This window comes from Halichoerus grypus, chromosome 7 (assembly GCF_964656455.1).
Source record: "Halichoerus grypus chromosome 7, mHalGry1.hap1.1, whole genome shotgun sequence".
In the NCBI taxonomy this organism is placed as follows: domain Eukaryota; kingdom Metazoa; phylum Chordata; class Mammalia; order Carnivora; family Phocidae; genus Halichoerus; species Halichoerus grypus.
Window position 1 is genome coordinate 65,047,617 of NC_135718.1, and position 25,800 is coordinate 65,073,416.

General features: G+C 38.5%; 1 protein-coding gene across 5 annotated transcripts in view; it reads left to right on the forward strand.

Annotated features, from left to right (window-relative positions):
• FAM13C (family with sequence similarity 13 member C) overlaps positions 1–25,800 on the forward strand; it is a 152,003-nt gene that overhangs the window by 123,720 nt on the left and 2,483 nt on the right. For 3 of the 5 annotated variants that reach the window (XM_078077682.1, XM_036078159.2, XM_036078160.2), the window contains 7 exons: positions 3,928–4,138; positions 5,243–5,381; positions 10,507–10,588; positions 12,027–12,238; positions 19,553–19,648; positions 21,144–21,343; positions 22,815–22,916. In XM_078077682.1, coding sequence (XP_077933808.1) covers positions 3,928–4,138; positions 5,243–5,381; positions 10,507–10,588; positions 12,027–12,238; positions 19,553–19,648; positions 21,144–21,343; positions 22,815–22,916 — 1,042 coding nt within the window. The remainder of the gene's footprint in view (positions 1–3,927; positions 4,139–5,242; positions 5,382–10,506; positions 10,589–12,026; positions 12,239–19,552; positions 19,649–21,143; positions 21,344–22,814; positions 22,917–25,800) is intronic. The other 2 variants (XM_078077681.1, XM_036078161.2) reach the window with 1 other exon arrangement.

The following is a 25,800-nucleotide window of genomic DNA, read 5'->3' on the forward strand; positions in this document are numbered from 1 at the left end:
TATCCTGTACTTTTATACATGATGGCAAGGTGGCTCTTGGACCTGCAGACTGTCTGCCTGCTTTCACAGTGACAAATTTCCCACCCCTCTAGATCCCAGATGTTTCTGGTGGCTGTCCACAGAAGCTGGCACTACTTGTGTGGACTTGGAGTACCAACCACACCCCACTCAGTAACGTGGCCAGTTACATCAACCTGGAATCCCTCTTCATCTGTCCTCACTCTTACCCCACCCATTCTAACCTTGGAGATACTGCTTCTCCCCTCTTGGTAGTCTCCAAGCAAGCAAGCTCACCTGTCTCCCCAAATTTAGTTACAAAGATGACTTCAATCTTACCCATGTTCTCTCTTTTGTGACTCCATAGCTAACCCCTTTGTACCTTCAGGTGCTCAAATTCAACATACCTAAAACTGAACCCATTGTGTATCCATCAGATGTTTTGGGGTTGTTTCTAGTTTTTGTTTTGCTGACCCTCTTTGGGTAAGGCAGGATGAAAGCTCAGATGCTTGTGCCTTGTTAGAGTGATGGACATACTTGTGGCTCATCTAGCTTTTAAAACCAACAAAGGCTGATATTTGGCATTTGGAATGTACCTGAATGCTACCTATAAAAGCTCACCATGAAGGGCAAACCCGAGAATGCAAATCAACAAATCCACAAGACTATGGCTAATTCATTACTCAATTAGATTTCAGCAGTACATCTCAAGTGGTCACAGATAGAGATTTATTTGAATTTTCAATCACTTTAAAAATTCACGTTAGATATATTTTTAAATTTGACTTGAATATTCAACAGCTGTAATACAGCATCTGTTTCTACCTGGGGTTGCAGCAAGATCAGAAGTGGTCTCTTGGCCTTCACACACTGATGATAATTATTTCTCTTCTCTGTTCCCTACTGTTCAGGAGTAGGCCGCCAGAAATATTCTTTGGCTTGTAGGGTCAGAGATGTGGAGTCTTTTATCATGGGCACTGGTCAAACCTTCCCTGGTGCTAACATAGTTTATATCTCCTTCCATACTGAATTTAAAATGGAGATCTTATTACTATCAGCCTCATGTAGTTGTTATGAAGATTAAATACATGCAAAAACTCTTACAAGTTGAGGACATAGTGAGTCACTCCAGAAATATTACATATGATTATTCTTATTTATAAATAAGAACTGGTAGGAGGGACAATATGTTGAAGGGTATATTGGTTCTCATTTCCCGTATTAACCCCATAGGGACTCTGAGTGTGTAGTTGGTGTTCAATAGGAGAGCATAATATTTAATTCCTTATTCTGATGATGATAATTATTAAAATGATGGTTCTCATAGTTACTGTATTTAGCAGCTTCTATGCCTTATCGCAATGTTTCACCAATACGCTAGACAAAGGTGCATGGGCAAACATTGTTAGTTTTAGTAGGAATTAAAATAATGTGTGTCAGTAAAAAAAAAAGTAGCACATCAAATTCATTATTTCTTGGCCATCATAACCTAAGATGAAGCTGAAATGAAAAAAACTACAGGTTGAAATTTATCTATGTAAAATACATAGTAAATATATTAATTTATATAAAATATGTACTCTTCTGCTCTATCTATATACAGATATAGATCTTTTTTGACTTATAATGGGGTTACATCCAGATAACCCACTGTAAGTTGAAAATATTGTAAGTCCAAAATGCATTGAATCCACCTAGCTAGCCTACTAATCATCCTAGCTTAGCCTAGCCTACCTCAAAGGTGCTCAGAACACTTACATGAACCTACAGTTGGGCAAAATTATCTAACACAAAGCCTGTTTTATAATAAAATGTTGGATATCTCATGTAACTTATTGAATACTGTACTGAAAGGAGAACAGAACGGCTGTATGGAGAATGGCTTTAAGTGTATCGGTGGTTTACCCTCGTGGCTGCGTGGCTGACTGGGAGCAGTGGCTCGCTGCCCCTGCCCAGCATCACAAGAGAGCACTGTGCCCTGTGGACCCTCTTCTTACCTCCACCTCAGCCAGATGGCTAAGAGCCCTAGTGCCTCCACTTTGGCTTTATAAAACAGCACCAAGAGACTCTGTTAGTTTTGACCCTAGGCCCCAGCTGAGCTGAAGAGCTGAAGGCCTCAGACCTTTCCCATTTCAACCAAAACACACTGGTCCCAGGTGCTTGCTAAAGATTCTTTTCTTCCCCATCATTATTACCAAAAGACTCTGCTCAGAGACAGGTAATATGAATACAATGCATTTCTTCTCGGGGCCTAGTGATTTAAGAAAAGGATTTGGTAAGGAAACTGTATACCTCCTGGTGGGTTTTGAAAGTGATTGTTAGCACATGTTGTGATTTATTGATTAGTAGCTCTTACTCCTGTTACTCCTCAGGGCTCCTGCCAAACCGTGTTTTCTGGGTAAATTATTCTTAGCAAGGGTGTGGCCTGTGGCGAGTTGTCTGACACAGGAGTGCTCCTTGCTTGCAGGCCTGGCCCGCCTCTTGCCCAGGCCTCATCTGCATTTCTGACCAGCCTCCGCCACTGATAGAATGCTGTCCGTGAACTTCAGAGGCACAATAGGAGGCATTATCCCGGCTCCCAGCCTGCGACTCAACAGCGAAGAAGCCAGTTGAAAACACACAAGGGGTCAGACCTTTGATGTTACACAAAGCAAATTGCATTTCAAGCTCTGGGAAACATGAGCCATTTTAAACCTGATTAAGAGTCATCCGGGACCAAATTTTGATAAATGTTTATTTTGGAAAAGTGGATTGCAGGGTTTTCAGGGTATTCACCCAGAAAACATTTGTTTTTTTCTTTATTTGGGGTAGGAGTACGAAAAAGCCTTGAGTTGTCCTGAGTATTTGCTGGGCAAAATTGAGGAGTTTTGGCTGCTGCTTGAATAGCTGTCTAGAGCCCCATGATGTAGAGATTCTCATCCTGGCCACTCTGACTCCATGTCCTGATGTTCCTCACTTCCCTGCTCTCGCCTCCATAGCACAGGTGTGCTCACCTTCTGGACTGACCCTGGGGTAGGAAGCTAATGAGCTCATTTAGAGGGGGAATGATCAGAGAATTCAGGCACAGACCTAGCATCCTAGCTGGGGAGAGGGTTTGGAGCAGGTTTTGTTCTTGGTTTGTTTTGTTTTGTTTTATTTTGTTTTGTTTTGTCTTGTTTTGTCAAAAATAAAATGCTACATAAAATTTTGAAAAATAAACAGAATCATTCCTAGTGAAGAAGCAGCCAAAACTCCTCAGTTTTGCCCAGCAAATACTCAGGACAACTCAAGGCTTTTTCTTCCATGTGTTGTACTTTCTAAGTAGCTTCTTTGATCTTTTTGTACATTTATTTGGACACAAAAATGTATGCTTTTTACGTAAAATGGAATCATTACTGTTTTGAAATCTGTGGTTTTCATTTAGTATATTCTGAACATCATTCCATGTTGATAAGCAGAGTTCTCCATCATTTTTAATCACTGCCGAACGACTTTCTCTCCATGGCCTCCTCTCCCTACCTCCCTGCGTCCTTCACTCTCCTGCCTTCACTGGCATTCCTGTTGTCTCTTCTCTTCCTCATAGTCTGTCCTCTTTTGCTTCAGCTCCATTTATTGTTTCCCTTTTCACTGTAACATTTTGTAATACACCCTTTAACATATGCAAATAATATGAAATAGAGGGTTTTTGTAATTTGGGGCTAGGCTGATTTTATAATTCATACCAAAATAATTTGTGTTTCCATTTTGGGTGGTGGTGGTGGCGGCTTTAATATTTTCTGCCCAGGTTCTCCGAGAACAAATATGACAGTAGTTTGAAAGCTTTTCATATCCCCAGAAGGAAGAAATGACAAAGAGGCAGGACATTATAATGAATGTTTATGATCTTAGGAACATGACAGTCTCAAGGCCTCTGTCACTTCTAGGTCTTGATGATTTATCTTGTTTCCCCAGACCCTGCACCAGTCCACAAAGACGGGCAGAATGAAGCAGACAGTGCACCAGAAGACCTCCAGTCTGTTGGGACTAGCAGGCTGCTCTGTCACATCACTGATGGTGACAACCCACTGCTGTCACCACGATGCTCCATCTTCAGCCAAAGCCAGAGATTCAACTTAGACCCTGAATCAGCCCCTTCTCCACCCAGCACTCAGCAGTTTATGATGTAAGAAAACATTGTTTTGTTATTCTCATTTCATACAGTTTTTCCAATACTACATTCATAACCTACAATGAAGTATAGGTCTAAAATAGTGCAAACATGCTTACCAAATGCAACTGTGAGACCTGAGCAATGCATGGCAACAGTCTGTACTTTCTAGTTGGGAATGCTGTGTTAGGTCTTGCTGTCTCAGGAGGAAATGGTCAGGGAATGCAGGATACCCCAGGGCTTGCATGTTTGAACGTTTCTGGTGAAATGAGAAGAGTCCTAAGTAAGGATATATATATATGCAGATATAAGGAATATCCTTCTTGGTGAGCTTAATATTCTTTCCATGCCCACAGTGGCCTCAAAAGATGGCTTGTGGCAGTGCTTGGGAGTCGTATACCTCAATTTCTTAGATTCTAGAAAAATGGTAGCTTACAATGGCTGCCCTTCACCAACCCCCCACCACCCCCGCCAAAAAAAAGTGTGGAACTGTGCACTTCTTTTTTAATTCTACAAATAATTTTGATGCATAGCTAAAATGAGTATTCCTTGACTGAAAACATGTGCAGGGAATCCCTAGTTTCTCCTTGGTAACTTCTGTGGTCATTAATGAATTTATCCAAACCTGAGCCCACAGGCTGTCTGTTGATGGACTTGAGGGAGTTCGTGGATTCTTGCTATTATAAAGTATGTGCCATGTGAGAGGGTGAATGAATTTTCTATGGGGGGGGGGGTCCATTCCTCTTATCAGATTTTCAAAGGCTCTGTTGTGTCAGTATATCTTCTTAAAATGTTATTAGGTGGGTCTCATGCAACCTGTCAGGGATGACACCACAGCAAGATGTCTCTTTTTGGTCTTAAATTGGCCTCCTCCAAGCTTTAGGAAATGCATTTTCCTGGACTAATATTCTGACATTTATATACTGAAGTCCCTGATGGCATTTTCCCATAATGAAATTCTGTGATTGGTGGTCTCTAATAATAAGCAGATGCCACCATGGTAGACTCATCAAATAACAGACTGCCCTAATCCAGGAAGCTTGGTTTATAGACCAGCAGCAATGTTTATGGGAAGACCATGGGTTTTGATGATTCTGTCCCTCCCTACAATTGTTACAGGCCCCGAAGTTCTTCACGGTGCAGCTGTGGTGATGGCAAGGAGCCACAGACCATTACCCAGCTCACTAAGCACATCCAGAGTCTCAAGCGAAAAATTCGGAAATTTGAAGAAAAATTCGAACAAGAAAAGAAATACCGGGTAAGGGCCCTGTGGTTTGACATAAGAGTGGATTGTGCCAGAAGTATGTGGGCTTTCCTGTCCTTCCTTTTTGGTTACCACTTTGTGCCAGGGGACAGCTGTTTCCATTTGCCAACCCAGGACCCATCATGAATTGAATTCCCTTCCTGGATCTGTCCTATTCTCACAGGCTGTAATTTGACCCTGATCACATATATCCTAATAATGGATTATAACTCTTCTTTCCAAACTGATACGATATTGATACTCTTTTTTTCCCCTGAGGAACACTATTATTACTAATTTTTCTAGGACTGATATTTGGAAAGCTTTTGAATTATGATCTTATTTTTTTAACGCTTTACTATTTGCAGTTTTGTAAGAACGTATTAAGGACCCAAAGGTCAGAATCTCTAACTGAGAACAGAATGAGGGAGAGAGAGAATCTTCTTTGACATAAGAGTACCTCTGGTTGATAGATGAGGACCTGTCAAGTGACATCTGCTCAGGTCACTCAGAACAACAAACCCCAGTCCATCCTTTCCCGTCAGACACCTGTCTTCATGCTGCTGCTGCAGTGTTGTAATGATGAAACTTTTCTTTTATTACATGAGAAACAATAGAGAGGTAAGTGTCCTTATGGCCAATGCTAGTTTTATTTATTTTCCTTAAGGGTGACCATGGCATAGACAAAAATCATATTCATGTAGAATTGCACAAAGATATTGGGTCTTTGGCAGAGGGCCCAGACAGCTTGTTATCAGAATAAAAGAGAACAGGAAATAATGTCTCATACATCTTGAAATATTTAAAGGCTCACTAAGCACATGGTACAGAGGCAATCGGCACATCCCTGTGAGTGGGATAAGATCCAGGGTGGGAGGCGAGAGTGGGTGATATTCCACTCTCCCGTTCTTCCTATTTCCCACAGTGGCTTCAAATCCAATAAAAGAGGGGTATAAGGAGGGATTTTTTTTTTTTTTTTTTTTTTTTAGCTTTGCACAATAGAAAAAAAAATCAGACTGCTTTTCGAGACAACCTTAGTGAGGGTGTTGAAGGTTCTTTTCTTCCTCGAAGCCAGGCAGTGACAGCTGCTTACTGTCTTTTACTTCTTGAGAGCAGGAAGGCACTCTACACATAACAAGTACAGGCCTTTATTTTACAGATAAGGAAACTGAGGCCCAGAAAAGACTTGTAACTTGCCTTAGGTAGTTGTGTTCTATCAGCTCAGACTGGGGGTGGCAGATGAAAGATGAGTAGGTTTTGTAATGGAGGAATAGAAGTAAAATTTGTTAGTGTCCTCATTTTTGAAAGTTCTAGATATCTTGAGAGAAGCTAATTTTCTCTGTTTGCTGCTGGGATGTTTTTGGATCTGTCATATCCTCACACTGGAAACAGTAGAGTAACAACTAGGGGCTCCATTCCCAGGGCCTGTTAATACTTATTACCTGGCCATCCTTGAAGCAGGCTGATCTGAATTTGAATCTGGCATAGTTAGTTAGGAACTTTGTGACTTTGGACTTGTTACTTTATCTTTTGAGTCTCAGTTTATCCATCTGCATAGTGAAGTTTATATTAGTAGCAATTTCTTAAGTTTGTGAGTATTATATGAGGGAGTGCATATATAATGCTTACTATAGAATTTGGCACAAAGGAAGTAAGTGGTCCTAGGTATTATTAACTTTTTAATCTATTTGACTGATATTTGACCAGGCTATCCCACGACTGCCTCTGCCTTGCCCAAAAATGAAGAAAAATTGTACACATTAATTCTTTACTGATTTCCTCCCTGCAGCCACAGACCCTGGATTACTACTCTCAACTATAATAGCCCCCCAGCAGACTGCCTATTTTGGAAAGGATTTTCTTCTGGTATCTCCTGCCCTTGTCTAGAGAAGTTTTCAGGCTGGTGCAGACACATGCCCACACAACACACTTAAACATTCACAAACGCAGATGGATGAATTTGGGAGCAGTAGAGGAAGGCCTCATGGTCACCACTGCCTCAGTGTGTATAAAAGTCTCTGGTGTAACCAGAACCTTCCATGTCTTAGGGAACAGGGCTTCCCCTCGCCCTTCCTGCCAGGGCGCCAGGCTCTGGTTAGAGGTTTGACATGTTAATGGACTTTAATTAGTTGCTGTGTGTAAGGATTTGCTTCCTGGCAGGCTGATTGTGGAATTAATAGCACCCACAGCCAGTGTTTCAGTCTGAGCTCCTCCTGGGCCTCTGTGCTAGTCTGATGCCCTAGTACAACATGCATCTTTCCCTCTGTTGAATGTGACCATTTTACATTCCTATCCAAAACCGTGTTTATTCCCTACAATTAATTTTACACTTAACTATCGTTACACTTATGGAGTTAGAAAAGGCTGTTTCAGCCAGATGTCCACTATTTGCGAAATTAGAGAATATTAAAATTAGAAGGAATCAGTCTTATTTCTCATTTGACCATTGAAGGAACTGAGGCTCAGAGAAGGGAAATGACTTCCCCAGGATGACACAGTGAAGAATTGACATAACCAAGACAACTCAGGTCTTTTCATTCCTAATCCAGAATTCTTTCTAAAGTGTCTTTTGAACTGTCTTTGACAGACCACAAATCTGGTCCAGTGATATCCTCAGTCATGTGCCTTGGGGGTCCTGTTTTAATTGCATTGAACAAAATACAGCTAGTTAGGAACTTTGTGACTTTGGACTTGTTACTTTATGAGTCTGTAATTTCTGGGTTTTATCCCCTTGGAGTCTATTAAACTGGAATATTTCAGTTTAGAAGTTAGAAGGCTTGAATCTCCACAGTTTGTACATGAAAACTTTCCATGTGATTTGAAAACTGCCATCCTTGTGAGCTTGATTTAACCTCTTTTGAAAGCTCCCCCGGGAGTAGGGAAATAAAAAATTCATTTCAGAAAATGATTTCAGGCTTTAAAATATTTTGTCAGAAAAAAAATCAGCCTTGAAATTTTCCTAAGTCCTATTTGCGGTAGTGAAAGCTGATTTCTTTGGTGGTCCTTGGTGTAGGGTCTTAGGTTTTTGTTCTTGTTCTTAACATTATTTAAAAAGATGATAACTGTATAGAGCATATCTAGTGAAAAAGATGTGTTCCAGATGAACAAGATGTGTTTTCAGATCAGAGTGGAGAATTCTGTGAGGGTTTTGAGAAACCAAATGTAAAATATTGGCTGTCCATATAACCAGACTGTTACCCGAAACCAGCACACTAAACTATGTAACAGGGAAGTGGCACAGTGCTTCATTCTAGCACATCATGGGTAGGACCAGGCTAAGCGGTTTTGGAGGTGTGTCCTTATGTCACTGTCCATGGTACTGAAACCAGGGCTTCGCTCATGGAAACCATCTGAGCTCCCCTAGGGAAAACCCACTGTTGTTTTCCTTCAATCTTCTTTTTCCATCTTGATTTTAAAAGTATGTTTTTACATCATTCTAGAAGTGACAGAACCATGCCTATGTTTCACAATTAATATTTAATCCCGTGTACTTTTTTTTTTAATTAGAGAGAGAGAGAGAGAGTGTGTGTGTGTGTGTGTGTGTGTGTGCCAGAGGGGGAGGGGCAGAGACAGAGGGAGAGAGAGAATCCCACGCTGAGTGTGGAGCCCGATGCTGGGCTCAGTCTCAGGACCATGAGATCATGACCTGAGCCAAAATCAAGAGTCAGATGCCCAACCAACTGAGCCACCCAGGCGCCCATAATCCCACGTACATTTGATGACCATGTTTTTTTCCCTTTGAATCTAGGAGGGACACATTTCTCTCTTGATGCCTTTCTCTCACCAACAACTTGCTGATGTTATACAGACTTAGTGGATCCTTAAAAAACCTATGGCAGAGCCCCTAGACTTAGTCACTATCAATGTACACATTTCTGGTGATATTATAATTATGATCAGGGCATCCTGAACATTCCTATATAGTAGTCCTTATATATACTCAATTCAGAGTAGCCATTAATCTTCTTGAGCCTGCATTGATGTTAACAGGGTGGCCTTGATTTATTTAAGAAAGATCTGACTGACCTATGGGGGTGGAGGCTAAGTATGTTTGGCCATCCTTCTTTCCTTGTTTCTCTTTTCTGTAAAAAATCTACTTTTATGCTCTGAGGAGAAATCCAGAAATCAAAGTGAATGATTTGTTTTAACAGAGTCATGTCCTCCCAGAATAAAAAAATACATTCTTATTGCCACATCCAAGTTCTATTAACTACTTGGTAAGACGTACATACCCCTACATATATGTTTGTTGGTGAAGACATATCCAGAATTCCTGTGAAAGTCTGGTAGTAACACTCTACTATCACCACTGCCAGTAATAATAATAACATTTGTGGTTCTAGTTAACACACCTATAGTGTATAGCGTATGCCAGTAACTGCTTTCACTGTTTTATGTACATCAACTAATTTGCCCCTTCCAGCAACCCTGTGAGGGAGATGCTGTTATAATCCTCATCTGGTAGATGAAACTGGGGCTTAGTAATTTTCCCAAGGTCACACACATATGATTAAGTTTTACTTTAATGCTAGCCCAGTAGGATCTATTGAGTCTATAAACAGTGAGATGATTAGAAATCTGGGTATCCCCCTGAAGTACTGACTCCTCAGACTGTTGTCAGGTTTCAGAGATCCTGGGGTCTCCTTTCTCCAGGTTTGTGGAAATGACTGATAGGAGCTAAATCTTCCAGTTTGTCAGTATAACCCAGACAGGTTGTGGTCATAAACCATGTGTGTGAGCACAGGTGAGGGAATAAGCACCGGTTTATATTAGTGCAGTCAACCACACTGATATGAAGAAAGGCCTGGCAACCAAGTCTGGGGTGTGGGTGGCCCACAGGGTGACTAAGGATTAGACTGCAGGGGACACTGGCATGGTTAGGGCTATGTGAAAAGTACTGAGTGACTAGGCATGTTTGGAAACAATGCCCATGGCAAGGATGAAAATGTGGAGGAGGTCAAGAATGTTTGCTCTGTGTTTCAGAAGGAACTCTATCAACTGGAGTTGTCACACCTGAATTTCTCTCCCAGGTTTATATGTCTCTAACTACCTTTGTGTGTCCTGGCTGTTTAAAAATTTTTTCCTTTTTTCTTTTTCTTTTCCTCCCTTCCTCCCACCCACACTTTCCCCTCCCTTGTAGCCTTCACATGGTGACAAGACTTCTAATCCTGAGGTCCTGAAATGGATGAATGATTTGGCTAAAGGTCGTAAACAACTCAAAGGTAAGGGCCAGCCAAGGGTCTCTTTTTCCAGAAAGGAAGCAGTTAAAATATTGATAATGTGCTCCGAGGCATTTTTTTAATTCTTTTCCACCTGTGCCCTCTTTAACCTTGTCTCTCACCTAGATTGGAGGCTCCATTTTGAAATAAAGGGTCCTGGGTCCCCTTCATTGTTTGGCCCCATCTAATATCTCCTTATAAAGAGACTGAGGAACTACAGACTCTGAAGTGGAATGATTCACTTCAGTGCCAGGAGCATTTCAACATGTGGAGTATTAACTTCCCTGGGTTACTGGATTCTTGGATGTTAGAAAAAGACCTGAGCAATCATTTACTCTGCATCCCCCATTGCACAGATGAGGACATTTATGTCCAGAGATAGGGACAAGTTACATATCTGAGAGGTAGTGAGCTAGGTGTAAAACTCATCTCTCCTACCTCCTAATCCAGTGTTCTTCTTTCTGTGTTTCTCTGGAGATGGTGATGTGAGTATTGATTAACTCTAAAATCCATTTAAAAGTACTATGGTATTTACCAATAAAAATTTATTTTCTTCCTCTCTCCACGTACTTATTTTGATACCTCTTTAGAGACGGGGGAGTTTTTTCCAAATTTCTAAAAGGGTGGCGATAAGGAACTGGAAGGGAATATTAATTCATGGTATTAAACTGTAATGATGTAGCAGGTTTATAAAATATGCAGTGTTTAAACACCACACCAGAATCTAACTAAAAAACAAACATCAAACAAAATGAGCTGTGTAATTGAGAAATCAATACAAATGGCCACATGGACATTATCAGCCCCTTAGCATATTCTGAAATGTAATTCCCTGACATGTCCCAGGTGGCTTTTTTTATTTTTAATTATGTAGGCTTATATAAAACCACATTGAAATAATGGTGATTCCTGGATTTTAAAAGATAACATCAGACAAAATTGTGAAATCTGTCAGGTTGGGGCTGGCATTCCCATTCCTCCTGTATTTCCTCAGATGTCTACATGTGTAATGCCTTACAAGTGCTTGCATTTATTTACACAGGGACTCTTCATGGCACAAAACTTCCAAACTCAAGTAAATGAACCTTTGAGTGTAGAATTTCAGGTGTTATGGTGGGTAACGGGTAAAATCTTTGGGGCAGTACCACTGGTCTTCCTCTAGAGTTCATCCTCTGAAATTTAAACCACTGGGTTACTCCTACACATGAGTTACCCCATTTCCATGAGATTCCAGCCTCTAGAGCCATTTGTTTCTACATCTTATTGGGAGTTTATGCTGTTGGTTCTGGTTACTGAGGCTGCCCTTGCCCTGTGGAAAGCCATCAGCAACACCGTCCAATTCCACTGATTTCACATCAGTTGTGGGAATTTCTGAAAGGCTCTCTACTTTTAAGCCCAGTGAGTCCTCCTTGTTCATGGTAACTCATGGCATTTCTCTTAGAACTAAAGCTGAAGCTCTCAGAAGAACAAGGGAGTGCTCCCAAAGGCCCACCTAGAAACCTGTCCTGTGAGCAACCTGCAGTCCCCAGAGAGAATGGGAAGCCAGAAGCTGTGGGTCCTGAGCCATGCTCCTATGGAGAGGAGACTCCAGATGCTGTGTTAACATGCCTGAAGGAGAAGAGAGAGCAGCTTCCTGCTCAGGAGGATTCTAAGGTACCTCACCATATCCTCATAGGCCCCAACACTCAATACAGTGTCAGTGAGATTATGGTTTTTACCAATTTATAGGAGCACTTGGCACCACAAAAACATCTTTAGGAGACTGGCTCTGAAATTTCAGTCAGGTGAGTTCTTAGTAAGTTATTGGCCATGACCTGTGGGTGTTGCCACTTAATTCCAGGATGTTATTCTGGAAGTTACAGTATTACATGTTGGGAAGCAAATGACAAAGATATGAGGTGTATCATATCTCTTTCTCGCCCAGTTCCCCCAATAAGCTAGCAAATTAACCCAAGATTAGTATCACAATCCCATTTTACCATATGTTTTATTAAAAAAAATAATGAAGCTGGGATGATGTATACATAGTAAGGACAAGAGTGTTAGGTGATAAGATGTTTAAAACTGAACTCTTTAGACATCTTAGTTTTGAAATCTCTGTGAGACATTCAGGTAGAGTTGTCAATTAGACATTTGGATACATGAGCCTAGAGCTTGAAGAAAATATTTATCATATTTTACAAAGAAGATAATGAAATCAATTAATATTTACCTGGCTAATTCCTCCTTATCCTGCACATCTATGCTTACATTTCACTTATGCCAGGGAACCTTCCTTGTAGTCCTTTCTGTCTCAACTCTAAAAGTGGTATGGTTGCCTTTAATTTCTTGAATAAGAGTTGTAGCTCCCCTATCATAGCTCTAATTATGCTGTATGACATTTTCTGTCTCTTATTTTATACTTTAGACCTCTTGAGTAGAAGAGTTGTTTGTAGCTCATGATCCTACAGTGTCTGTACATGGTATTGAATAAAAGTTTGCTGAGTGAATGGACAGAGAATTAAGAAACTAGCATATTTAAGTTTGAAATCAAGTATTCTTGAAGAGAATGCTGCCTTTACCTGTTTTATTGCACATTATCTAGTCTCAATCATAAGGTGGCAACATATATCAAATACCAAAAGGCTTACCATATGCCCCTGGACTTCTCCTTTACATGGAGATTTGTGACCTACAAGCAGAAATGGGCCTTTTTTAAACAAAATATGTTTAGACTTAAAAATAATCAATTATGTGTTGTGAAAAGTGAATAGGTTTTCATCTACTTGGCCTCCCACCAAAGATTCTAGATTTTTGTGATAGCCAGTGGATAAGTGGGTAACACACACACACACACACACACACACACACACAGAGGCACATCTGTGGTTTTCTATCTTTCAGTGCTTCTGATGGTCTTTCTTGTATTTTCTAGTTACCTTAGCCACATCTATAAAAGAAGCTTGGTCAACACCCAAGTCCTAATTCTATGTTCTACTTGATTAGTGCAGTGAGGGATGAGTTAGAATTGGTATAGTAGACTTAGATCAGGACTCAGTGCTTCAACAAGGTACTTTCTAGCTATGTACACTTAGCAAGTGAACTAATTCTCTGAGATTCAACTTCATCATCTATAAAATGCAGACAATACCTACTTATATAATTATTGTGACAGTAAGGAAAGATGCCTGGTGACTGGTGCACAATCATTCATTTGCAAAGATATTCAAATGCCTATTATGTGTTGTGAAATATGATACATCATGGATATAATATGATAGAGAAACTATGGGGGTTGCTGCCCTCACAGAACTCATGTTCTTCTGGGAATTGGGATACAATAACAAACAGTTCAATAAATAAAATTACTAAAGATTTTGATAAATAGTGTGCAAAGAATTAAACAGATAATGGGTATGGTTTCTACTTTATATAGGGTGATGAGGAAGGACAATAGATGACATATTAAATTCTTCATTAAGAATTTGCAGGCCAGGAAAGCAGCAAAAAGCATTTTAGGCAGATGGAACTGCAAATGAAGACCTTGAAGGAAGAGCTTGCACATACTTGGAATTCTTGGGTCTGAGGGCTAGAGCACAGGATGGCATGAGATGAAGTCAGAAAGATAGATTGGGGGCCCTGACACAGTACCTTTTAGGGGAGTAGAAAGTATGGGAAAGCTGTTGAGTTGTTGAAAACAGGAAAGTGACATGGTGTGATTTATATCGAAAAGATCTTTCTGATTGCTGTGTGAAGAATAAATGATAGGGGGAAAGAATGGAAAGGGGAAGATGAAATGGGTGGTTTGGACTAGCATGATAGCCTTAGAGATGGAAAGATATAGACATATTCAAAGTATATTTTGGATGAAGAATCAAAGGATATGATGAATCACTGGACAGTAGGGAGTGAAGGAAAGGAAGAATCCAAGATGGTGATGGGTCCATTTACTGAGATGGGGAATACTACAGGAGGAACAGATTGGGTATGGGACTGAAAACTTAAGAGGTCTGTTTTGAACATGTTTATTTTAAGATCTTTGAGCAATAGTGTGACAAACCATCCCTGGTTTCCTTGGATTTTCCTGGATGCTGAAAATTTCAAATGCTTTCATCCTGGGAAAATGCAGATGATTGGCCACCCTACTGAGGCATCTAAGTCAAATATAGGCACATGCATGCACAGGAGAATCTAAAGATCAGAGAAGCGTATTTGAGTTCTTTGTAAGTTATCTTTGCTTAAATGGCAATTTATTTCTATTATTTTAAATGAAGTATCTGTTGAACTGTTTAATAAATGTCAGTAGCCCCTTCAGATATCTCTGCAGTAGGCTAAAGGTAGGCCCTTTAAATAGAAAGCATCTGTAATAGAACATGTAGCTCTCAATATCTAAAGGTGTAGTATTGTTCCTGGGGAAGTTGAATATAGCAGACCATAAAGTGGCTAGTCAACCATCAGGTGGTTCCTACAGGAGAGTCCCAAAATCACAGCAGAAGCCAAGGGAGGTTTGCAAATTTCCACAGTAGCTATGTTATTCCTCGCTCCTCAGTGAGCTTGTTAGCGTTTGAGATTATCTGAATAGGTCCCATTTCTTTAAACTCAAATTGACGGTTTTTATCTGGGGTTCTTGCTTTACTGCTGAAAATACATTAAATATTAAAACTTCTGAGATGAAGAATTTTTTTTTTTTCTAGAGAGAAAATTTTGTAAAATTTTTACATTTGGTGCTTGGTCAGAGCTCATACTAAAGCTGATAAATCCTGCAGCTTTGCCTTGTCAATTCAGATACTGCTATAGAGTAATTTTCCTCCTCTTCTATTAATGGATGATTTTTGGAGGTAATCACTTCTGGGTCACAGGGTATCCACTGAGCCCTTGGAAGTGAATGAATCATCCCCTGGGTCTGACTGTGGTGCCTATTTATGTCCTTTTCTTTTGAAAATCCCAAATTGGTGCTGGCACATTATACCCATTTTATTGCCCTTTCTGAGAACTGTAGGTGGTATTAGGGGCACAGCACAAATTACTAACTAGATGATAATGGCAGTTACTTCTGGGCCTTCACTAACTGCAGCATCTTTGAGGAAGAAAGCAGATTTAAAAAAAATAATTTTATTTTTTAAAATCAAATGAAAATATAGTGATTGTTATAAATTGTATATATAGTGAAAATATAATGGTTGTTATATATTGAAGAGAAGGAAACTTAGAGGTAAAGGGCATCAAAAGGAAGATCCCATCAAGTTCTTTTGCCTACTTCTCCTTTTAAAAAATAAAAATAATTTTCTTAATAGATAATATTATCTCATATAGTTCAAAAAAAAATGTAAAAGGCTACACATTAAAAAGACTTTGTCACCCAATCTACCAGCTTCTAGCTCTGAGGCTTCCCATCCCCAAGCAGGTAAGTATTGTTACTAATGTGTTATGTGTACTTTTTGAGTTTCTATAAAGCATATACAAGAAAGTATCAATATATATTCTTAATTTGTCCCCTTTTAAAACTAAAAATAACACATTATATAATTATCCTCTTTTTCACTTTGTATATTCTGGATAGCTTTTTGTATAAAGAAATAGATTCACATTTTTTTATTCTTAAAATTTATTTAATAGCACCGTGGTATTCCTTTTTTAGTAATGTACAACATTGATAGTAACCTGAAATCAATTTAGTTTGTAGCTTAAATAACATTTAGTACACCTGACTCTTTGCCAGGGACATTTACATATGCTAACTCATTAAAACAATATATTAATATAACAATATATTCTCTATATTAAAAATCTACGGTTCAGACCTTACATAATTTTCCATGTTAAAAATAGGTCAGCTTTAAAACTGATTATCTGAACTCATGTCCTCTGGTTTCAAAGCTAATACTAATCTGCAATCCCCTTAGAAATCTTTTATATTGACCAAGCCATTCTCTTCAGCAGTTGCTTTGTATGATTATGTTCATTACTGATTTTTCACATCGTTTGACTTGTTCAAAAGTCAGACTTGTTCCATATATACTGTCTCACTTGGTGAGATGCTGGGGAGACTCAGACACAGGAACAGCTTGATAACACTTGACTCTCTAAAGCTAGAGTAATTGATTCCCATTACTCCTTCCCTCTTTAGGAGAGATCTTGATTATGGAGCTGATGCAAATGATTTTTAAAATAAATTTCTGTGGTTTATTGTGAGGGAATGCATGGGACTAATGCCATGGGGAGAAAGGAAAACAAGCATGATGGTAAAAGCATGGAAGCTATGGCAGTTTTTTCCCCAACAAGTTTCTGACCAAGGCTCAGAAAGAAATACACTTAGGCTGTCTACTCAGCAGCAGTTCTGTCTTGCCAGCTTGTTTGGGAGCTACTATTCCAAATAACCCATTAGGTTGATGATTCAAATAACCTACTAGGTAGGGGTCTTAGGAATTTTTTTATGGCAAAGTTGTCAAGCTGTCAACAAATCATATCAAACTGTTCTGTGCACAGTCCCCTTTTGCTCAGCCTCTTTTTTGTTCCACTCTTTCTGATGCCATAAAAAATGGAGGAGAAAATGGAGGCTAAGTATTTTTGGGATTTATCTCCTTTTATTTATCTTTAAATCTGACAGTCCATTCATGCTCTGGATATCTCTCTGGCTATTTCAGGTTACTCAACACTGTCTTTGTTTCCTCCATTCACATAACAAAAATCAAAAGTTAGATACATCTCACATACCACAGACAGCCACCAATATGCCGAACTAGGCCGGGAGGATGCATTTCAGAAACAGTCATTGAATACAGAGGGGACAATTGTCTGATTCTTAGCAGAAAATGACTGCGGAATAGCCAAGTCAAATGTATGTCTGCCCCTTAGATTTGAGCTACTCAAGCAGAGCCTATCTCTTGACTCATCTTCCTTCATGAAGGTTGACCTTGCAGGTCTTCCATAGCTTCTCTCTATAGGTCTGTGAGTGGAAGACAGCTCCTGGCACATAGTCTGATCACTAACCCTTCTTGTTCAGGCAGCCTGTCTTCCTATTTGAGGATGAGCACTTATAGAATTAGTTTTGACACCGTTTTGTATTTACAGCCATTGAATCCTCATGTCTCTCTTTGGGGATTGCTTTGATAATGATTCTAAGAGTAAAATCAGGGACTCATCAGAGTGGAAGATGAGGGCATACATTGTACATGGACACTGATTTTCATCTGGCATCTCTGGAAGATACTTTTCTATAATAGTATTCATCATTCTAACTTGCTTTTTGGTCACTCTTTCTTTTAGGACTACATTTAGCTTTTCTAGAATCCAGAGAATATACTAAAAATAAAATTACAAAAATCAAACTGCCATAGAGAGATGCTAATAACAGTTAAATGCATCATTTTCTGAAGTGCTTTCTATGGAATATAAGCCCCAATGGGACACTGAATAAAAACACTATGTTAATGTTTTCTGAACTTGGATTGAGATTTTTTTCTTTATTACCTATTAAAACCCCATGGGCTACATGAAAGGGTTTTTTGTTTGTTTGTTTGTTTTTCGTTTTTTTGTTTTTTTATGGTAAGATGTATCATGACTAAGAAAATATTTAAGGAATGATTGGGCCAGTAAATGAAAGGCTCTTGGGGTTACTTAACCAATAATATTTAAAAGGCTTCTATAGAAAGCCTTTCTTTCTACTGAAAATGAAGGAGCCTTAGGATATAGCCTGTGGAATTATATGAAGATTGTTAAAAATTAGGGTACCTTTGTTTATAAACCTGGGTTGATAAATTTATAGCAGGGAAGGGGATGTGTTGGGTACTGTGAAAATTTTAAAAAATATATGATATAATCTTTGTTCTCAAAAAACTCCTAATTCATTTGGGCAGACTAAACTGAAAGAGAGAAAATAGTCAAGGCCCAGATAATAAGACAGAGAAGTTCAGAGTAAAGGGAGATAAATATGGGCCAGAATGGTTCTCAACTGGGTAGGGGTGGAGTAGCATGTGGATAACTAGGAAATTTAAAAAATACACATACTTAAGCCATGTTCTTTTCTTTCCAGCAAAGGGATCTGGAAGGCAGATAACCAGATAGCACATTTGAGTATTTGTATTTTGACAAAAGATACCTGGGTGATTATGCTATGTGTTATTTCTCCCATCCCTTCTTGCTACCTGCTGAGTGAGAACCATCTGACCAGAGTGAAAGGGAAATTGTATGTAGTAAATACGTAGCAAATTAATGTAGGATACACAGCCGGGAGCAAAACCAAGGCAAGCAGAGGTTTGGTCACTTTGGATGGAAAGGTGATGGTGAGGTAGATAGGTAGGAGATTGATAGATAAATAGGAAGCTATTTAAATTTTTATGCACAATGTGACCTCTTAAAAATAGTGCTTAGGGATAGGTCATATAGCAGAGAGGTAGGAGAATACATTCTTGGACCAAGAGGTTATGAAATTTTTTAGTTGGAAGGAACTTTGTAATTCCAACCTCCTTGTTGTACAGGTAAGAAATTGAGGATTCAAATAAGTTCATTGTTGTATCCAAAATAGTTTATATCAGAGCTAGCCAGTAAGCTAGTATATACTCGAAGCTTATTGTGATGAAGCCCTAAGCAAGGTGGGTATTTGTGAATATAATCATGAAAATCCAGATAAAATACATGTTTCAGAAGAAAAATTGATAGGTCTCAATCACATATGGGTTTTTTAAAGAATGAAGAAGTAAATAACAGGCTTCTTACCATTTACATATTTTGGATTCCTTCAGAAAGCTTTAAACATCTTTCTAAACTTGGACCTATCCTTTAAGAAACTTTTCCTAGAAGAAAATTGACATGTGCTTTAAATAGTATCTTATAAATGTCTTCTCTTTTTCTAATTACTGTTGTATTACAGAATTATTAATCTCCTATTTTGAGACTTCAAAACTGTTTTTTTTTCTGCCTGTTAAAAAATACTGACATGTTTTCATTCTCATCTAAGAAAGGAACAATAATTAATTTCATGTTTTTCAGGTAGCTAAGCAAGACAAGAACCTCATAAAGCCTCTTTATGACCGATACAGGATTATCAAGCAAATCTTGTCAACACCTTCCCTTATTCCAACAATTGTAAGTTAGGATGCTTGCTTTTACTAGAAACCTTTACTTGTGCTATAGTTTAGGTAGGGAGGCAGCACTGTGACAGTTATAAATAAGCCTTCTTGGCAGTATATACTGCTAACGAGGCCAGTTGTGATTCAAAAAGTAGAAATGTGGTCTCCATTAAGCCTAATATTTACTTAACAGTGGCTGATAATTAAAATTACTATGAAAGAGGAATTTATAGCAATTGTATTTTTGAAGCCAGTTTTAACATTTGCTTTCAAAAATAATTTTTTTTTTAAGATTTATTTATTTGTCAGAGAGAGAGAGCATTGCAAGCAGGGGGAGCGGCAGGTAGAGGGAGAAGCGTCCCCGCTGAGCAAGGAGCCCAAGATGGGACTCGATCCCAGGACCCTGGAATCATGACCCGAGCCGAAGGCAGATGCTTAACTGACTGAGCCACCCAGGCATCCCAATTTGCTTTCATTTCTTGAACAAATGATGAATTTCAATTTGGCATTATCTAATTTACAACACAGCTAGACCAAACAGAGGCTTTCTATTCTCTTTGTTAATTTTTCTTCTTGAATAAGAAAACTGACTACATGTTCCTTGACATAATGCAACATTTGTTTTTGGTACCATTTGACCATCACTATGTAAGATATAAGATTTATTTCGATAGAAAATATGGCTACTGAAATTGAGTTAGACTATTTTTAATAAAGAATGACTTATGGGAATACAGAACTTGAAAAGCACCACAAATCCTACTCCATTAATATTCAGTCACTTGCTCAAGATACCAATATAAAAAGAAATAAATATTAACAAATATACATTTAAGTATACTTGACTACATTTATACTTTCATAATTTTAAAGACAAATGCAATAGTGAGTCATAATCTCTAAAATTTTTCCATTAAGGAAGCATGATTTAAAATGGATTATGATTTTCAGATTTCCTTGCAAGAAAATCTTTGGGTTGTGATAAGCATTAGCAGAACACGTTAAGGAATAACTCCATTTTGCTTTGGCCTTCCTAGAGCTCATCCCTGAATTTGTCAATTTTCTCAATATCCTCTGTATCTGAATGTGGTCCACCCCAGGACCTGATTTGGGGTATTTCTGGATGACAAAAGGTATCTGAAGTACCTCTCTTTCTAACCCATGTAACTGTTATGAAGCTGGGGGCCCAGAAGGTCTGGGTGAAAGGGAGGAACTAGTAGGCAGTGCAGCCCATATTGGACCATATCTTGGATTCTGTGCCTTCTTTGGCCCAGCAGAGATGAACTTGCTGAGCATTTTAGCACAGCATGGGTGCCTCTTTGCTCATTAACTTCTGCAAGATTTTTGATGCAACTGAGGAAGAGTTCCTCTTGGTTGCTTCCTTCTGGTTTTTCAGTAGACACAGGGGTCACCTACTCTTTTCATGGTGTCTATTTATGGTTCCTCTTCCTGTTTTTGCTTCAAGAGGCACTTAGCATTTTGTGACTTTATTTAACTCTGCTTACGATAAGCAGGAGGAAGAGGACTCTGATGAAGACTGTCCACAGGGAAGCCAACAACTTTCTTTGCCAGATCCAGCATCTCACCTTCCTGTCGGCGACCACCTCACCTTCTCTAATGAGACTGAGCCTGTTAGGGTTCTGCTGCCAGATGAAAAAAAAGAAATCAAACAACCAGCCCTATCCATGTCCAATTTACATGAGGCTACAATGTGAGTGTGAATCCTGAGTATGGAGTCTCTTTTCAACTCCTTTTGGTCTGGGATACCTTATATGTGCATACAAAATTCGCAAGAGCTATTAGATTCTCTAAAAAATGTGAACCACCAATTGCCTAAAAGCATAATCTGGTTGTTCTCTTGACTGGAGAATTGAGAAGACAAAGTCATGAGGAACCAACACTCCCAATAACGTCCTAAAGGTGCCATAAATGCTAATTTCCTACAGTTGCACATCTTTTCAGCAGGGTCTGGCATCAGTCTAATTTTTGGCAGTGTGTGAAGCACAGCTGGCTTTTGAATATGCTGGACCAAAGGGAATTGGGATCCCATGTAGGTCAATATTTGTCAGGGCCTTTATCCTAGTCCATCTACTCCTTTAGATAAGATGGTTTCTCCAGCCTGGGGATCCCCTTGGCCATAGTAAATGAGCTGCCCTTAGGCTCCTAATGGCCCCTCAGGAGCTATTTGTATTTTCATTAATATTATCATTATTGTTATCATTATCATTATTCAGTAGGTGGCATTCCTCTTGATCATTTGACCTTCTTTGGTTTGTATATTACAGGCCAGATTATGAGATTTCCTTTAACATGTATTACTATAGTGTGATGAATGTATATCTCAAGATAGGGGTGGAATCCCCAAAAATATACAAGGTGGGACTAAGGACTAAGTTGTAAACTGGGATTTTAGTGTGCTTGTAGAATCAGCTGGTACCTCAGTTTCAGCTCTGAGAAGTAACCTGTTTGGAAGCAGAAAATCAATCTTCCTCTCTTTTTCCCTCCTTCTTTCCCTCGCTTTCCTTTCTTTCATTTATTTATTGTTGGTTGGTTGTTTTCTTAAGCAGCTGTTATTAACTTTTGGGGGGTGTTGCGATTTTTTTTTAAGAAAATGTCAATAAAAACAGGGAGTTCAAAATTCTGAAACCATGCACAAGTTTCCTAGATAAAAATTCCTGCTCTAAAAGTGCATGACTTTTCTCTTAGCTTAGTAGAATGAAGTGAGTAGAATTTGCAGTGTAATTCTAGCTTTATTTTGAATAAGGTCTGTTTCATTCCCAAGGGGTTTTGCCATTTTCCCCATACTCTACATTAAGGGTAGAATTTTCTTTAAACTCTTTTCCTCTTGTGCCTCTTAGTTCTAGTCTATCACCAAGTACTGATGAATGTTCTTTCAAAATGTCTCTTTCTCCCTTATCCATTCATATGGTCATTACCCTCACCACATTTTATAATGGATTCCATTGGCTTGCCTTCTGTCTTTTCTCTTATGACATTGTTTTCATCCTCTGCTTATGTGCTTCCCTGTGATCAGGCTCTACATGCACTATATTTATTCAAAAGATACTCTTTTAGGAAGAATCCTTCTGTATCATAATATGATTTGCTGAATAGATAAATCTTATGATGTCTCAATTATGCCAGAGCTCAGTAATGGCAAATATATATTTTGCTTGATATAGGCCTGTACTTCTTGACCATCTCCGAGAAACTAGGGCTGACAAGAAGAGACTTCGGAAAGCCTTAAGAGACTTTGAAGAACAGTTTTTTAAACAAACGGGAAGGTAAGTGTGGGCAGAGATTTTTTTAAGTTAGTATTTCCTAGGGAACTCTTGTTAAGAATGAACTGCAGTTTTTGGCAGGAACAGGGATTTTATATAAGATGTAAATAATTTCCACAGTGACTTAGACTCAAAATCTGTCTAATGCAACATTCTAATAGTGCCATTATTAGGTATGTTTTATGGGAGGCTGTAGCTATCAAGTATGACATCAGGCTTTAAGAAATAAAGGATGAAATCCAAAAATCCCTAACTTTGCATAATAAATCTCTTGATAACTATTGAATTTATCTAAACCTTTAAAAAATCTATTTGATTTTTCAACCCATATAACTTCTTTGTTCTGGGTTACTTACTTTCACAAGTTATTTCCTATTTTATTAAATAATTCTTCTTTTGTTTTAAATGTATGTTTTAAACTTAAGGATCTGCCCTTATTTATTTTCAAGTCAGATGTTCATGGCTATTCTTTCTATCCCTAACATAAATGTTTAGCTATGTCCTCTCTTTGTCTATTTTTGTCAACCTAAGTCTCATTAGGCATTCCATTAGTTTCCTCTAAATTTTGGTGTATTGTCAATGTATATATAATTTTTATATGTATAATTTATATATGTATTTTTACATGTATGTAATTATATATGTGTATATGTATATAATCTATTTGATGTTATTATATATATAATAAAATCATAAGATTCAAGATTATTGATCTACTTCCAGAGGAGAAAGAGACAAATCATTTAGCTATCTGGAGCCTGTTTCCATGGTTGTAAGATGTAAAGATGAAATGATTGCACTTCCTGTAATACTTTGGGAAGCTATAGTTGTTCTGTCTGTCTTGTGACTTTCCCAAAGTCACAAAGTTATTAAGGTGGCAGAGGTGGGAGTCACTGATACACTGGCCCCTCAGTATTCCTCTCCATCTACGTATCTGCCCTTCCTGAATTGCTTTCATTTCAGCAGACTAAGGGTCTACCTGATGGACAGGGACTATTTTCTAAAGCACCTTGAAAGCTTGGTCTACTCACCTCTTAGCAGCTTTTCCATTGCAGTCCTCCAGAGCTGTACAATAGGATTTGACCTATTAAGTCAGAAACGTTTTGTGTTCAGCAAATACAGATGTAACCCACTTTGTTTTCTACCTGGAATCTTCCTTTTCCAGTTGACTGCTACAAGTCCAAGTTATTTACCTTCTGTTGATGTTAACTAATCTAGTGAAAATTGTTTTGTGGATGTTAAATTTAGAATATAAAACATAATTTCTTGTTTTCTTTTTCCATTTCCATTTTTTCCCTTTATAGAATTTCCATACAGCTTTTACATTTACATTTTTTTTAATCTGTATGTACCCAGGAGTCCAAAGAGTTTGAGACCACACCAGTGTGCTAATAGTCCTGCCTAACGGAGCTCCAGTGGTATTTGGCATACCTTTTGATGTACAGGGAAGTTAGTGATGTCCTATGTATAGTATTCTACTGTACCTTTGAGTCTTAACCCTACTTCAGATATGCCTGTATTTGACTGAGGTTGTATGCCCTCTTGTGGTAATATACTTAAACTAAATGCCAAAGTGGTGGTATATCACAACTAAAATCAAAGGGTTGAATGGTTAGGAAATATGGATCTTAATCTTGTTATCCTAAGAAATTTTATTAGGAAGGCCTAATCCTGCCCATAAGGTAAAATAACCATGCAAATGGATTATTAAAATTTTTAAGTTACTGTAAATGTTCTTGGTAATATTTGCCAAGCAAGAGGAATAATCATGTAGATATGACATTAACAGTTATAAGCCAGGAACTGTACCAAGCACATTAGCATGTTTTACATAATGGGAAAACTGCTTCAGGAAATACTTAGCAAAATTTTTCATTCTGGCCAATACACTTTTTTTTTTTGAGATTTTATTTATTTATTTATTAGAGAGCGAGAGAGAGAGAAACAGCATGAGAGGGGAAAAGGTCAGAGGGAGAAGCAGGCTCCCCACTGAGACAGGAGCCTGATGCGGGACTCAATCCCAGGACTCCGGGATCATGACCTGAGCCAAAGGCAGTCGCTTAACCAACTGAGCCACCCAGGCGCCTCTGGCCAATACACTCTTGTTTATTAGCCAAAACAGTCTGCAGGACCAGGGAAAAGTTGCATGATGGGTTAGGGTTACTAGTGTTTCCTGATAAATTAGACCATTTCTTCACTTAGATATGTTTATATAAATTAAGGTGGTATTTAGAGGCCCAGTTAAAAGTTTGGTCCATAATACAGAATGGAGGCAAAGGAATTCTATTAAATAACTTAGACAATATTTAAGAGAAACCCTATCTACAGATTTGTGTACTGTTCTGAGTTCTGTACTTTAAATTCCAGGGAAGTGTATAGTGGTGCATCACAAGTAGATAACTCCATTCTTAGGAAATCTTTATAGATTCATGCTTTTTTTAAATTTGTGAGAGATAGATCTTTTATCAGTACTGGGAAAATAGAAGGGAGTATAGGTAAAACATTAAATGCTTTCTATTTACCTACATTCAGCCATACTAATATTAGAGAGTATTTATGTTTATATTCAGTAGCAACTGTGGTGTTTCATCTGTTTTCCACTCCTTGTATTTCAAAGTCATGAATGAAAATGTTCTAAAAGCAATAGGTGATCTTATCAACCAAGGAGACAAGAGCCTTTTAAGATCCTGAAGCAATTACTTCCCTTTAGATAGCATATCCTGGCCACATATTTTTGCGGAAAGGAAATGGTTTTAACTCCAGATGTTACCCAAACATTCTTCAAAGTAAACGGCAAGAACATATAGTAGTTAGAATGAGTATGTATAAAATATGCATTGTTAGATGTCTAGCCTTAGAATTAGTGTGCAAAGAGAACCATTGCAAT